The sequence below is a fragment of the Micromesistius poutassou genome, assembly GCF_964030765.1.
Source record: "Micromesistius poutassou genome assembly, chromosome: 19".
NCBI classification, from domain to species: domain Eukaryota; kingdom Metazoa; phylum Chordata; class Actinopteri; order Gadiformes; family Gadidae; genus Micromesistius; species Micromesistius poutassou.
The window spans coordinates 308691-324619 of record NC_140289.1 but is presented as its reverse complement, the minus strand read 5'-3'; the positions used below and the strand labels follow the sequence as shown (position 1 = coordinate 324619).

Sequence of the window (15929 nt, the reverse complement as noted above, 5' to 3'; positions counted from 1 at the left end):
CCCCCCCCCCCCCGCCCCCCGACACCATCACTCACCCCGCCCCCCCCCCGCCCCCCGGCCCCATCACTCCCCCCGGGGCGTGCTGCGGTGCCGCGAGGGGCTGCGTTGTCTGAAGCTGTGCTGTGTGCAGGCATGTGGAACGGCACCACCAAGGTGGCGGTGAAGACGCTGAAGCCGGGCACCATGTCCCCGGAGTCCTTCCTGGAGGAGGCGCAGATCATGAAGAAGCTCCGTCACGACAAGCTGGTGCAGCTGTACGCCGTGGTGTCGGAGGAGCCCATCTACATCGTCACCGAGTACATGGGCAACGGTATGACCCCTGACCCCTGACCCCGACGATGACCCCTGACCCTGACGACGACCCTTATCCCTAACAATAACAATAACCCTTATCCCCTACATTTACATTCAGGGCCTTCAGCAGATGCTTTTATCCAAAGCGACTTATAATAAGTACATACCCCTAACAATAACAGCAAGCCTAAACCCATAACAATAACCCCTTGACAAAAACCCTCTACATTTTCCAGCTGAGCTACCGTCTCTAGCCTTCTCTCTGAAGGATGCTACAGTGTGTTGCATAGCAACCGCCGTGCACTTTGCAGGCAGCCAGGAGGGACTACTTTTTTGTATCCGTTTAAAAAAATATGCTTTTTTTGTTTTGTCTTGTTTTCTCAAAATTGAGGGTGTCTATGACTTTCATTTCACCATACTTTCGCCATACTACTTCAGTCAGTGGAATGTTCTCATTATACCACAGTTAAGGGGCGTTGTCCGTCCCTCCGCTGTGTGTCGGGACGGACAACGCCCCTTAAGTGTGGTATAATGAGAACATTCCACAGCCTGTCGTGATCTATCGCTTAAATATAGTATAGTAATAAGTGTGTGTTTTTGTGTGTGCAGGAAGCCTGCTGGACTTCTTGAAGGGCGTTGAAGGTCGAGGACTGAAGCTCCCCAACCTGGTGGATATGGCTGCTCAGGTACGACATGTTGCTAGGTAACAGTGTGGCTGCTAGGTAACAGTGTGGCTGCTAGGTAACAGTGTGGCTGCTCAGGTAAGACATGTTGCTAGGTGACAGCAGGCATGGCCCACATAGAGAAGAAGAACTACAGTCTGTGGTTGCTAGGTAACAATGCGGTTGCTAGGTGGCAGCCGGCATTGGTCTACAGAGAGGATGAACTACAGTGGGTGGTTGCTAGGGAACAGTGGTTGCTAGGTGGCCTACAAAGAGAGGATGAACTACAGTGGGTGGTTGCTAGGGAACAGTGGTTGCTAGGTGGCCTACAAAGAGAGGATGAACTACAGTGGGTGGTTGCTAGGTTACAGTGTGGATGCGAGGTGGCTGCGGGCATGGCCTACATCGAGAGGATGAACTACAGTGGGTGGTTGCTAGGTAACGGTGTCGTTGCTAGGTGGCAGCCGGCATGGCCTACATCGAGAGGATGAACTACATCCACCGCGACCTGCGCACCGCCAACATCCTGGTGGGCGACGGCCTGGGCTGTAAGATCGCCGACTTCGGTCTGGCACGACTCATAGAGGACAACGAGTACACCGCACGCCAAGGTACGCACACGCACACACACGCACGCACGCACACGCACACACACGCACGCCAAGGTACACACACGCACACACACGCACGCACGCCAAGGTACACACACACACGCACGCACGCCAAGGTACACACGCACACGCACACGCACACGCACGCACGCCAAGGTACACACGCACACGCACGCACGCACACACACACACACGCACGCACGCCAAGGTACACACGCACACGCACGCACGCACACACACGCACGCACGCCAAGGTACACACACACACGCACGCACGCACACACACGCACGCACGCCAAGGTACACACACACACGCACACACACGCACGCACGCACGCACGCACGCCAAGGTACACACACACACACACGCACGCACGCCAAGGTACACACGCACACGCACGCACGCACACACATGCACACGCACGCACGCCAAGGTACACACGCACACGCACGCACGCACACACACGCACACGCACGCACGCCAAGGTACACACGCACACGCACGCACGCACACACACACACACGCATGCACGCCAAGGTACACACACACGCACGCACGCACACACACGCACGCACGCCAAGGTACACACACACACGCACGCACGCACGCACGCACGCACGCACGCACGCACGCACGCACGCACGCACGCACGCCAAGGTACGCACACACACGCACGCACGCACACGCACACACACGCACGCACGCCAAGGTACACACGCACACGCACGCACGCACGCACGCAGTAGGTATCCACAGATACCTAACTACAGTATAATGTTATTAATAATAATCTATAATAATTATCGTGTCATGTTATTCATCAACCAATCAGGAGCCAAGTTCCCCATCAAGTGGACGGCCCCGGAGGCGGCGCTCTACGGCCGCTTCACCATCAAGTCCGACGTCTGGTCCTTCGGCATCCTGCTGACGGAGCTGGTCACCAAGGGCCGGGTACCATACCCAGGTGAGGAGAGAGATGGTTACCAAGGGACCAGGTGAGGAGAGAGATGGTTACTAAGGGACCAGGTGAGGAGAGAGATGGTTACCAAGGGACCAGGTGAGGAGAGAGATGGTTACCAAGGGAGCAGGTGAGGAGAGAGATGGTTACCAAGGGCCGGGTACCATACCCAGGTGAGGAGAGAGATGGTTACCAAGGGACCAGGTGAGGAGAGAGATGGTTACCAAGGGCCGGGTACCATACCCAGGTGAGGAGAGAGCTGGTTACCAAGGGACCAGGTGAGGAGAGAGATGGTTACCAAGGGACCATGGTTACTACGGGACCAGAGAGAGAGACAGTAAAGAGCATGAGGGGAGACGGACTGAGGGAGGTTATGTTGTGACATTCCATGGTGTTGTGTGTTATTAGTAGTGGGACCCATGTGTGTGTGTGTGTGTGTGTGTGTGTGTGTGTGTGTGTGTGTGTGTGTGTGTGTGTGTGTGTGTGTGTGTGTGTGTGTGTGTGTGTGTGTGTGTGTGCAGGGATGAACAACCGAGAGGTGCTGGAGCAGGTGGAGAGGGGGTACAGGATGCCCCTCCCCCAGGACTGCCCCCCCTCCCTGTACGACCTGATGATCCTCTGCTGGCGGAGCGAGGCGGAGGACAGGCCCACCTTCGAGTACCTGCAGGCCTTCCTGGAGGACTACTTCACCGCCACCGAGCCCCAGTACCAGCCCGGGGACAACCTGTGAGCCGGTCCCACCTGGTCTCACCTGGACCTGGTCCCCGCCTAGACCCGGTCTTAACGGGTCTGACCCAGACCCGGTCCCACCCGGTCTCACCTGGACCTGATCTCACCTGGCCACCCCACCTGGACCTGACCCCCACCTAGGCCACTTGAAGCCCCCACAGACTCACTAGGGACAGCCCTCTGGACCCCCCCCCCCCCCCCCCCCCGCGTTGACCGACCGATGGACGAGAGGGTGATGAGGGCTTAGGGTCTGTGTTGGAGGTTAAAGATGACATATCACACCACCAGGTGGGAGTTGGGATTAGCCGTCACACGCCGTTTGGAAAAGCCGCCTCTTCTGACATCACAAGTGGTGCGTGTCCGCCGAGATGTGTTGCTGGATGGATCAGTCCACCAGCCCTATCCCCCCAGTGGACCGTAGCAAACGTTCGTCTCAGCTCATCTATCCGTCACACGTCTAGGTGGACACGCCCACTTGTGATGTCAGAAGAGGCAGATTTTCCGAAACGGCTTGAAACGGCTAATCACACTCCTGGTGGTGTAATATGTCACCTTTTGACACGGTGCTCCGGTCAAAGGAATCTGACACCGATAGTCGTCATTTCTATATCAATAATGATGACGGGGATGGATGCGTCAGCAGTGAAGAGGAAATAGTGTGTATTAGCTTATATTGTTTGGCAGAATTATTATAATTTTTTTATTATAAACAAGAATTCAGTGACTAATTTATTACGAATTATCATCCAATGTTCAAGCTGGCCAACGTACTTAGCTATCCAGCTAGGCTAGCTTACATACCTAGCTAGCCAGCGAACCTAGCCCACGCACATAGCGCGCCCACATACAAAAAACTAGCCAAGGTAGGTAGCTTGCCAAAGTACGGAGCTATGCCAGAATAGATTGCTACGTAGCTGTCCGAGGTACAATGACTCGCTAGCTCGAGTAGCGAGCCGGCGGAGCGAGTTGGCCGCGTTCCCGAGCCGCGTAACGAAAGTATGTTTAGCTCCACTATTGATCGATGAAACAGCTCAGGGGAATAGTATCGGTTCAGGTTTTATTTGAGCCTGTGGCCACAGCGAGTTACGGGCCAGCGCATCCATCCTTTTTGTTTTTATACTCCGTAAGTATTCCCGGAGAACACGTCCGTCGGAGGGGAACCACAGAACCAACCCTTTTTTCAACAGTAGTTTCCTCCGTCGTTGGCGTCGAGGCCGCGTCCCGATTGGGGCCGGGTAGAAACGGAAGGTTCTAGAATCTCTGGACGGCTCCAGGGGGTTCTCCGTGTATTTAGATGTACAGGTACAAGATTTTATGTGTCAATATTATATTACTTTGTTTATTACTTCTTTTTTTTTAACATTGACTGTTTTGTTGATCAAGGATAAAACAAACAATAAACATTTTTACACTGTTCAAGATGTCCCGTGTGTGTGTGTGTGTGTGTGTGTGTGTGTGTGTGTGTGTGTGTGTGTGTGTGTGTGTGTGTGTGTGTGTGTGTGGTTCATACTGTAGTTTTATTATATATATATATATATTATATCATATTATGATTCTATCATACAGTGTATCTGTTATACTGTAGATCTATCATACTATGGTTCTATCACACTAGCTCTGTGAGGCTACGGTTCTATGCTAATGTAGTTCTCTATAATACTGTTCTATAGTATTGTAGTTCTATCAAACTATGGTTCTATCATACTGTAGTGATAACATACTGCAGTTCTATCATATGGTTCTATGATAATGTAGTTCTCTATGATATTGTTCTGTCGTACCATGGCACTTGGGTCGATATCTATTGACCAGTAAAGTCTGGAGTACGCCCCCGCTATATGGCTGCGCTAACATTGGTCGTCAAGGTTACCCTGCCCATATCACCGTCGGCGATACAGTGGAGGGGTCTGGGCGGTGTGCAGCCAGTGTTCCGACCCTCACCTTCACATCTGGCTCAACATCTGGATCAACATCTGTGAGTGATGAACGGCCAGGGCCCTTGATCTGATTCAGTACTATTCAGATTAAGTAGAATTCTGATTTAGCACTGTACTGATGAATTAATGTATAGTACTGTTCTGATTAAGTAGTATTCTGATTTATTACTGCACTGATCGAGTACTGTGCTTATTTAGTACTGTAGTGATTTAGTACTGTTCTGATATAGTACTTTTCTGATTTAGTACTGTACTGATTAAGAAGTTATAAACTATTATTCTGATTTCATAGTGTTCTGATTTCATAGTGTTCTGATTAGTACTGATTGAGTACTGTACTGATCCTAGTACCATACTTATTTAATACTTTACTGATTTATTACTGATTTCTAATATACTGATTTAGAACTGTACTCATTTGGTACTGATTAAGTACTATACTTATTTAATACTGACCTGATCTGACTGTATTTATTTAATACTGATATAATGTTACTGAGAGGTTCTATTCTATTCAATGAATGGTAGAGATAAACCGATAGATAGATATCTGCTCTGACTGGACTTAGGAACATGAACATGTTATTAAATGGACAAAGAGACATGAACCGCGTGTCTCAAATAAATCAGCTGGAATCCATATGTGGTTTTATCAAGCAGCTTCAAACATATTGTTGCTCAACTTTAAAACCTTTGAACGAAATGTAGAAATTCTAAACCGCCATTTTGGTTGCCAAACTCAACTGTAATTTTAAAAATCATCGATTGTGGAATCCACGATTCCACGACGGAAATGGAAAGTGACTCATGGACCGGAAAGCAGTGTCTAATTTTTTTTATGACGGCAGTTGAAGCATGAAACAACGTCTTTGTTTGCCTTCAGCTCTGTCCTCCATCAGGAGCCGATAATGGTTTTATCACAGCCATAAGCGCGTGTGCTGCTAGCATCAATACAGCCGACCATTAACCAGGCGCTCGGCTCAATAGAAAACCGAGCGTTAGCCCGGCTGTTGGCATTCAGCGTGCCGTGTAACCATAATAACCCAGCTAATGGTTTTATTGCAGGTGTTAGCATGTGTTCTGTTAGCTGGAGTGTTAGCTGGGCTGTTGTGACCTGGCTAATGGTTTTATTGCAGGTGTTAGCATGCCTTAGCGGGTGTTGACTCATCATGGACAGCGCCAGCACAGCCGTCTTCATCACCGTTCAGAAGTTGTACTACCCCTTGCTATGCATTATGGGTATCCCAGGTTGGTTAGACCACTTGCCTTTGTCACAAAATCTTTACGTAATGACTTTTCTTTTGATTCCATTGATCCAAAATGATGACATCTTTTTCATCAGTAGGCCTACAAGCTTGTGTTGCATGTAATCTTATTCTTTGTGCTGGGGTTACCAAATTAAAACTCCTTCCCCCTCTCTGTACTCTAACCCTCTGACCCCTCTAAGCCCAAACCTTGAACTCTAACCATACCTCCTCTCCCTCTAACTGTCATACCCTAACCCTGACCCCCTAACCCTCTAACCCTGACCACCTAAACCTCTAACCCTCTTACCCTAACCCTCTAACCCTAAACCTTTAACCCTCTTACTCTAACCCTCTAACCCTAAACCTTTAACTCTCTTACCCTAAACCCCTTGAACTCTAACCCTGACCCCTTAACCTTCTAACCCTGACCCCCTAACCCTCTTACCCTAACCCTCTAACCCTAAACCTTTAACCCTCTTACTCTAACCCTCTAACCCTAAACCTTTAACTCTCTTACCCTAAACCCCTTGAACTCTAACCCTGACCCCTTAAACCTCTAACCAAGACCCCCTAACCCTCTAACCGTGTTACCCTAACCCCCCTAACCCTCTAACCCAGACCCCCTAACCCTCTAACCAAGACCCCCTAACCCTCTAACCGTGTTACCCTAACCCCCCTAACCCTCTAACCCAGACCCCCTAACCCTCTAACCGTGTTACCCTAACCCTCTAACCGTGTTACCCTAACCCTCTAACCCTAGCCAACCTGGTCACCTTCTACCTGATCTCCGTGCGGCGGTGCGGCATGTCGGACTCTGCCGCGGTGTACCTCAGCTGCCTGGCGGTGGTGGACTCCCTGTACCTGGTGTGGGTCATCCTGCTGGACCTCACGCTCACCTTCTGGCTGCTGCAGCCCTTCTGGCACTTCTCGCCCTGGTGCGAGGTGCTGACCTTCCTGCAGTACGGCGCCCTCTACAGCTCCTCCTGGGTGGTGGTGGTCTTCACCGTCGAGCGCTACGCGGTGCTCGGCAGCGCCGCCGCCGTGCGCCACCTGTCCCGCGCCCGCGTCCCCAGGGTCACCTGCGCCGCCGTGGTGACGCTGTCCCACCTGGCGTCCGTGCCCATGGCCTGGATCAACGCCGTGACGCCCGCCAACCTCACGGTGGACGGCGCCAACGTCACGCTGTCGCGCTGCCGGTACCGCGACGAGGCGTACTCCACGGCGCTGGTGTGGGTCACCAGCGTCCTCTCGGGCGGCGTGCCCGTCGTCCTCCTCATCGTCTTCAACTGCCTGATCGGGTACCACCTGAGCCGCGCCGGCCGGCTGTTCACCGGCGGGGAGCAGCGGCGGGCGTCGAGCGGCCGGACCACGCGCAGCCTGGTCCGCCGCTCCGTCCTGCTGCTGGGGACGGTGTCGGTGGCGTTCGTGGTGCTGAGCCTGCCGCGCTTCGTCACCTACTGCATCCTGCGCACCGTGTACAACAGCCCCGCCTTCGACCGCGACGACTACCGCCTGCCCATCAACGTGGCGGGCGACCTGGCCAACATGCTGCAGAACCTCAACTCCACCGCCAACTTCCTGCTCTACTGCATGGTCAGCCGCCGCTTCCGTCTGGAGCTGCTGAAGCTGCTCCGGTGCAGGCGGCCGGCGGGCGAGCACAGCTCCGGCCTGACCAACACCACCCTGAAGGTCTACACCCTGCCCCAGCCCAGGAGCCTGCCCCTGGGGGGGCCCTGGGTCGTGGTGCTCACCAACCTCCAGCACAAGCAGGATTAACCCTCGGCCGTACAAGAAGCAGGCGGACACTAACCCGCACAAGAACCAGGACTAAGACTAACCCGTACAAGAACCAGGACTAAGACCAACCCGTACAAGAACCAGGACTAAGACCAACCCGTACAAGAACCAGGACTAAGACCAACCCGTACAAGAACCAGGACTAAGACCAACCCGTACAAGAACCAGGACTAAGACCAACCCATACAAGAACCAGGACTAAGACTAACCCGTACAAGAACCAGGACTAAGACCTACCCGTACAAGAACAGGGACTAACCCTTGCCCAACAGATTCAGGACCACATTACCATTAAACCATAACCTGGACTTAACCAGAACCAGGACTAAGGTTGAACTAAACCAGGACCAGGACTAAACCAGAACTAGGACTAAACTACAACTAAACCTAAAGGACTTAACCAGGACCAGCATGAATGCTATTTTTAATCTTTACAAAGGTCTTCTGATGAGAAAACACCTGAACACATCTAAATGTGGAGTACTAGTCAAACATTTCTAACCTTTTCCATCTTTCCTTTTCATTTTCATTTGCATTATTTGTATTATTTTATTCTTAGTTATTATTAGTGCGTTCAGTATTTCATTTGAATAGTTTTGTATATGTTTATCACCTTATATAGCTCACTACTGTTATGATTCTGTGAAATCACTGGCAAGGAAAAGTGCTAAAAATAAACTGAGAGCTGATTGGCTGATTGGGACACCACACCCCACCTGGTTTGCATAACACCTTTGTCCCGGAGGAAGCTCTAGGATTCCTTCCTGATAGAGCAGAACAGGTTGGGCTAGCCGACCGCAGGTGAGCTGCAAAACGTGACACAGATCTCTTCACATTCGTCCAGAAGAAGGCTTGACTGAATGGATCAGAGGGCGGGTTGGGTCCGGTAGTCTGACCAGCGTCCTAATCAGCTAGCCGTGTATTGATCCAGATCCTTCTAGAAGTAAGTGTTTGTCTAGAAGGGGTTCACGGCTCTGTTCGTAACATGGATGTTGTTGTTATTGTCGTCAAGTATAGTCCAAGAGGATTGGACAAGCCTTGTAGACACACTGCGGAGGGCTTAACATGTTTGTGGACATACTATGGAGGCTTTAATGTGTTTTCCTGGTTAATGTTTAACTTTAGTGTGTTTTCGTTTGCTGGCGCTCAGCCACAGCGTCACTTCCTGCCAGCCGATGGAGCCTTTCAAAGGTAAAGCGTTTCCAAACTTGTCAACACTCAAGGTTTCAAAACCTCTTCATGCCAATGCTCTCTATCACTGCTATGGGTTCCCTCCAGGGCTAGGAGAGGCTTAGGGCTAGGAGAGGGGTAGGGCTAGAAGAGGGGTAGGGCTAGTAGAGGGATAGGGCTAGTAGAGGGATAGGGCTAGGAGAGGGGTAGGGCTAGTAGAGGGGTAGGGCCAGTATAGGGATAGGGCTAGTAGAGGTGTAGGGCTAGTAGAGGCTTAGGGCTAGTAGAGGCTTAGGGCTAGTATAGGGATAGGGCTAGTATAGGGATAGGGCTAGTAGAGGTGTAGGGCTAGTAGAGGCTTAGGGCTAGTATAGGGATAGGGCTAGTAGAGGGGTAGGGCTAGTAGAGGCTTAGGGCTAGTATAGGGATAGGGCTAGTAGAGGTGTAGGGCTAGTAGAGGCTTAGGGCTAGTATAGGGATAGGGCTAGTAGAGGTGTAGGGCTAGTAGAGGCTTAGGGCTAGTATAGGGATAGGGCTAAGGGTTAGGGCTAGTAGAGGGATAGGGCTAGAAGAGGCTTAGGGCTAGTAGAGGGGTAGGGCTAGGAGAGGGATAGGGCTAGTAGAGGGATAGGGCTAGGAGAGGGGTAGGGCTAGAAGAGGGGTAGGGCTAGTAGAGGGATAGGGCTAGTAGAGGGATAGGGCTAGGAGAGGGGTAGGGCTAGTAGAGGGATAGGGCTAGTAGAGGGATAGGGCTAGTAGAGGGATAGGGCTAGGAGAGGGGTAGGGCTAGTAGAGGCTTAGGGCCAGTATAGGGATAGGGCTAAGGGTTAGGGCTAGTAGAGGGGTAGGGCTAGTTGAGGCTTAGGGCTAGTAGAGGCTTAGGGCTAGTAGAGGCTTAGGGCTAGTAGAGGCTTAGGGCTAGGAGAGGCTTAGGGCTAGTAGAGGCTTAGGGCTAGGGGTTTGGGCTAGTAGAGGCTTAGTTAGGGCTAGTAGAGGCTTAGTTAGGGCTAGTAGAGGCTTAGTTAGGGCTAGTAGAGGCTTAGGGCTAGTAGAGGCTTAGTTAGGGCTAGTAGAGGCTTAGGGCTAGTAGAGGCTTAGTTAGGGCTAGTAGAGGGATAGGGCTAGTAGAGGCTTAGTTAGGGCTAGTAGAGGCTTAGGGCTAGTAGAAGCTTAGGGCTAGTAGAGGCTTAGTTAGGGCTAGTAGAGGCTTAGGGCTAGTAGAGGCTTAGTTAGGGCTAGTAGAGGCTTAGGGCTAGTAGAGGCTTAGGGCTAGTAGAGGCTTAGTTAGGGCTAGTAGAGGCTTAGGGCTAGTAGAGGCTTAGGGCTAGTAGAGGCTTAGTTAGGGCTAGTAGAGGCTTAGGGCTAGTAGAGGCTTAGGGCTAGTAGAGGCTTAGTTAGGGCTAGTAGAGGCTTAGGGCTAGGGGTTTGGGCTAGTAGAGGCTTAGTTAGGGCTACGGGTAAGGGCTACAGGGCTTGGCCGTGTCCCACTGTGATGCTGACAGCGCCGTCTCCAGCAGGACTCTGCCCTCACTGGAGCGTCCCGGTGGAGACCGACGAGTCCGTGTCGATGACGTCAGGCCTGGAGGCCGCCTGGCTGCCCTCCTGTCAGCGCTGTTACCACGACGACGCCGCCGCCGACGCCTCCGCCTTCACGGCCGGGGCCCGCCTCCCCCCCGGGGGCCCGCCCCCCCCACCGCGCCTCCAGGGGTCCCGGGTTCACCACGGGGCAGGGGGTCCCCAGAGTCCCTGGGACGACCGGCACGGACCCGACCCGTCCAGACCCCAGTGGCCCCAGGAGAGCTCTGTGGACGGGGCCGGGAGCCTGGAGCGTCCCCTCCCCCTGGTGTCCTCCTCCTGCCCCCCCCGCCACGGTGGAGTTCAGCCCCTCGCCTCCAGAACACCGCTAGGTCCGGAAATATACATGGAAGACCTCTATGTTCTATATTCTATACCTCCTGTATTTTATTCTTATTCTTATTAATAAATAAAGTATAATATATTCATCTATCTATATTCAATATGTTATTCTTACTCTTATTAATATAATAATAATATATTCATCTATATATTTTATACTTCTATATATAAGTGTAGAAGGACGACTTTAACTGTTATAATAATGTTCTGAGGAGTAATAACAGAAAATATGACCGAAGCGTCTTCGTCCGCAGGAACGGCAGTTGGCGCTCCGAGGAACGGGTGGTGCGCGTGCCACAAGCCAGCCCATAATAACCACGTCGATAACCACCACCACCACCACCACCCCCAGCACTGGTACACCGTCCTTACTCACCCCAGTACCAGTTCTGGACTAACGCCTCGTACCCACTGTACACGTCCGTCGACGGAAGAGAGTGGGCGTGTCCGACGCATGGGGTAAAACACGATCTGCGTATAACGTGCGTATAACGCGATCTGATTGGCCAACGGATCCGTCGCTGCCTGAAAAGTTATGAGACGGACGACGGACGGATCTCATTATTGACTTTACATGGGACGCTCCCGAAATGCATTGTGGGTCCGTCCGTCAAATCGGCTCCGTCTCTTGCGTCCAAAAGTTGAGAAAAGTTTAACTTTTCAGGCAGCGACGGATCCGTTGGCCAATCAGATCGCGTTATACGCACGTTATACGCAGACCCCATGCGTCGGACACTCTCTTCCGTCGACGGACGTGTACAGCGGGTACAGTTGACTCACAGGCGTGAGTCAACTGTGGCTACGGCTGTTTTACTTTTAGCGGCTCACGTCTGCTCTGATGCCCCCGCTGGGCAGGCCCCCTCCCGACGACGGCGCAGCCAGACGGGTGGCGCCCCCCGGTGGTGGGATGGGGGAGGTCAGCGTCATGACGTCACACCCCGCGGGGCTGCTGCCGCCCGGAGACCGGACCCAGGAGATCAGACGGACCATCAGCCTGCCGGAGGAGTGCAGTAAGACACACACACACACACACACACAAATACACGTGGTTCTTACACAACGCGCGCACATTGTGTGTGTGTGTGTGTGTGTGTGTGTGTGTGTGTGTGTGTGTGTGTGTGTGTGTTCTGTAAGGTTTTTGTGTGTGCTTGTGTGTGTGTGTGTGTGTGTGTGTGTGTGTGTGTGACACACTGGGTTAACGCGTGATACCGGGTTGGTGTGTGTCTAAGTCATCTGTGTGTGTGTGTGTGTGTGTGTGTGTGTGTGGGGGGGGGTGTGTGTGACAGGGAACGTCTTCATAACCTACTCCATAGACACCGCCAGGGAGATGATTCCGTTCAGCAAGTTCCTCTCTGACCAGGGATTCAAACCTGCGGTACGTCCCCCCAACTAACTCACCCCTAACTAACCCCTGACCCCTGACCTGTACCAACCCTTAACTTCTCTACCTGTGTTCTGTGTTGTCACCAGATTGATATCTTTGATAATCCGGTCAGAAGGATGGACATCACCAGATGGATGGACAGCTACCTGAACAATGTGAGTCACTGCTGGGTCCGGGTTAGGGTCAGGGTCAGGGTTAGGTTAGGGTTAGGTTAGGGTCAGGGTTAGGTTAGGGTTAGGGTTAGGGTCAGGGTTAGGTTAGGGTTAGGTCAGGGTCAGGGTTAGGTTAGGGTTAGGTCAGGGTTAGGTTAGGGTTAGGTTAGGGTTAGGTTAGGGTTAGGGTTAGGTTAGGGTTAGGGTTAGGTTAGGGTCAGGGTTAGGTTAGGGTTAGGGTTAGGGTCAGGGTTAGGTTAGGTTAGGGTCAGGGTTAGGTTAGGGTTAGGTTAGGGTCAGGGTTAGGTTAGGGTTAGGTTAGGGTCAGGGTCAGCGTTAGGGTTAGGTTAGGGTTAGGTTAGGGTCAGGGTTAGGTTAGGGTTAGGTTAGGGTCAGGGTTAGGTTAGGGTCAGGGTCAGCGTTAGGGTTAGGTTAGGGTCAGGGTTAGGTTAGGGTTAGGTTAGGGTCAGGGTTAGGTTAGGTTAGGGTTAGGGTCAGGGTTAGGTTAGGTTAGGGTTAGGGTCAGGGTTAGGTTAGGTTAGGGTCAGGGTTAGGTTAGGGTTAGGTTAGGGTCAGCGTTAGGTTAGGGTTAGGTTAGGGTTAGGGTCAGGATCAGCGTTAGGTTAGGGTTAGGGTCGGAGTTAGGTTAGGGTCAGAGTTAGATTGGGTTAGGTTGGGTTAGGTTTGGGTTTAGTTAGCGTTAGGTTAGGGCAGGGTCAAAGTGCAATTAAAGCGTTAGGGTTCAGGACACCAAACAATTTTAACATCAAAACGATCCATTTAAAAAGCATTCTACCTAGCAAGGTCAAATATCTGCACGCTACGCAAAAAAACTCCATCTCCCACAGGCTCACGGGGGAGTGTAGGGAGTGAAGGGAGTGTAGGGAGTGTAGGGAGTGTAGAGAGTGTAGAGAATGTAGGGAGGGTAGGGAGGGTAGGGAGTGTAGAGAGTGTAGAGAGTGTAGAGAGTGTAGAGAGTGTAGAGAGTGTAGGATGAAGGCTGTCTGTGTTGTTCCAGAAATCGGTGTTGATCATCGTGGTCATCAGCCCCAAATACAAGGAGGACGTGGAGGGGGAAGGAGACGATGAACACGGTCTTCACACCAAGTACATCCACAGCCAGGTGAGCTCCCCCCCCAGCACTGAGGACATCCACAGCCAGGTGAGCCCCCCCCCCCCCCCCCACACCCCCCAGCACTGAGGACATCCACAGCCAGGTGAGCCCCCCCCCCCCTCCCACACACTCCCAGCACTGAGGACATCCACAGCCAGGTGAGCCCCCCCCCCCCCTCCCACACACCCCCAGCACTGAGGACATCCACAGCCAGGTGAGCCCCCCCCCCCCAGCACTGAGGGCAGGCAGGCAGCGGGCGGCGGGAGGACGGTGGAGGAGGAGCAGACAGTGAAGGAGGAGCAGCAGACAGTGGAGGAGGAGCAGCAGACAGTGGAGGAGGAGCAGACAGTGGAGGAGGAGCAGACAGTGAAGGAGGAGGAGCAGACAGTGGAGGAGGAGCAGACAGTGAAGGAGGAGGAGCAGACAGTGGAGGAGGAGCAGACAGTGAAGGAGGAGGAGCAGACAGTGGAGGAGGAGCAGACAGTGAAGGAGGAGGAGCAGACAGTGGAGGAGGAGCAGACAGTGGAGGAGGAGCAGACAGACAGTGGAGGAGGAGCAGACAGACAGACAGTGGAGGAGGTGGAGGAGCAGCAGGGGGGTTCTGACGCTCTGTTCCTCCTCAGATCCAGAACGAGTTCATCAGACAGGGCTCGCTGAACTTCAGACTGGTCCCAGTGCTCTTCCCCTCCGCCATCAAGGTCAGTTACAAGCAAAGTGTTGTTACCATGGTGACAGTGTTGTTACCATGGTGACAGTGTTGTTACTATGGTGACTGTGTTGTTACCATGGTGACAGTGTTGTTACCATGGCCAGTGTTGTAACCATGGTCACAGTGTTGTTACCATGGTCACAGTGTTGTTACTATGGTCACTGTGTTGTTACCATGGTCACAGTGTTGTTACCATGGCCAGTGTTGTTACCATGGTGACAGTGCTGTTACCATGGTCACAGTGTTGTTACCATGGTGACAGTGTGGTTGTTATGGTGACAGTGTGGTTGCTATGGTGAAAGTGTTGTTGCTATGGGTGACATTGATGTTGCTGTGGTGGCGGTGTTGTTGCTATGGTGACAGTGTTGTTGCTATGGTGACAGTGTTGTTGCTATGGTGAACGAGTTGTTGCTATTGTGACGGTGTTGTTGCCATGGTGACAGTGTTGTTGCTATGGTGACAGTGTTGTTGCTATGGTGAACGAGTTGTTGCTATTGTGACGGTGTTGTTGCCATGGTGACAGTGACGTCGCTACGGTGACAGTCATGTTGCTATGGTGACAGTCATGTTGCCGTGGTGATGGTGTTGTTGCCGTGGTGACGGTGTTGTTGCCGTGGTGACGGTGTTGTGTTGCAGAATAAGCACGTTCCGAGCTGGCTGCTGAACACCCGGGTCTACCGCTGGCCTCAGGACACCCAGGACCTCCTGCTGCGCCTCCTCCGGGAGGAGCGCTACGTCACCCCCACCCTGGCCCGGGACCTCACCCTCACTGTCAGACCTCTCTGACCCCGCCCCCTGGCCCTGCCCTCACTGTCAGACCTCTCTGACCCCGCCCCCTGGCCCCGCCCTCACTGTCAGACCTCTCTGACCCCGCCCCCTGGCCCCGCCCTCACTGTCAGACCTCTCTGACCCCGCCTCCTGACCCCGCCCTCACTGTCAGACCTCTCTGACCCCGCCCCCTGGCCTGTTCTCGTCAGCTGGTTGTAAAGCGATTTCTGTAAATACCCTTCTGTGTTCAGTAAACTTTGACTTCATGTGTGTGCAATAATAAACGTGTCACCAGGTGGCAGTGTCTCCTATCTGGCTCCGTGTGGTCACTGAGCTGGACTTCTCCTACCATCCACCACAACGCAACAGATTTCATCCAGACGGGACACATTGTGTGTGCAGTGGACAGTGCGTTGTGTCTATGCAGTGTACAGTGTGTAGTGTGTACAGTGTGTAGTCTATATAGGGTGCAGTGGACA

General features: G+C 52.7%; 3 protein-coding genes across 7 annotated transcripts; all 3 read left to right on the top strand.

Annotated features, from left to right (window-relative positions):
- The first annotated feature begins 120 nt into the window (after window positions 1-120).
- On the top strand, window positions 121-4668 carry LOC311364062 (tyrosine-protein kinase fyna-like). The gene is made up of 5 exons (XM_084484070.1): window positions 121-310; window positions 904-980; window positions 1414-1567; window positions 2401-2532; window positions 3048-4668. The coding sequence occupies exons 1-5, from the start codon at window positions 133-135 to the stop codon at window positions 3254-3256; spliced, it is 750 nt and encodes a 249-aa protein (XP_084340196.1). The 5' UTR covers window positions 121-132; the 3' UTR covers window positions 3257-4668.
- A 1693-nt stretch (window positions 4669-6361) lies between these two features.
- Window positions 6362-8215, top strand: LOC311364198 (putative G-protein coupled receptor 139; the record flags this gene model as incomplete). Its single annotated transcript, XM_084484209.1, has 2 exons — window positions 6362-6440; window positions 7200-8215. 2 exons carry the CDS (start codon window positions 6362-6364, stop codon window positions 8213-8215), a joined length of 1095 nt encoding a protein of 364 aa, XP_084340335.1.
- Window positions 8216-8993: 778 nt separating this feature from the next.
- On the top strand, window positions 8994-15752 carry traf3ip2a (TRAF3 interacting protein 2a). 5 transcript variants are annotated; one of them, XM_084484061.1, is made up of 11 exons: window positions 8995-9179; window positions 9362-9427; window positions 10924-11313; window positions 11578-11680; window positions 12179-12333; window positions 12610-12698; window positions 12794-12862; window positions 13878-13982; window positions 14597-14671; window positions 15319-15476; window positions 15531-15752. In XM_084484061.1, coding segments are annotated over exons 1-10 (1203 nt in total). In that variant the 5' UTR covers window positions 8995-9178; the 3' UTR covers window positions 15469-15476; window positions 15531-15752. The 5 variants fall into 5 exon arrangements, with proteins under 5 accessions (XP_084340190.1, XP_084340187.1, XP_084340186.1 ...); XM_084484064.1 differs by lacking the exons at window positions 15319-15476; window positions 15531-15752 and adding an exon at window positions 15206-15300 and having other exon boundaries at window positions 8994-9179; XM_084484060.1 differs by having other exon boundaries at window positions 15319-15752.
- Window positions 15753-15929: the final 177 nt, after the last annotated feature.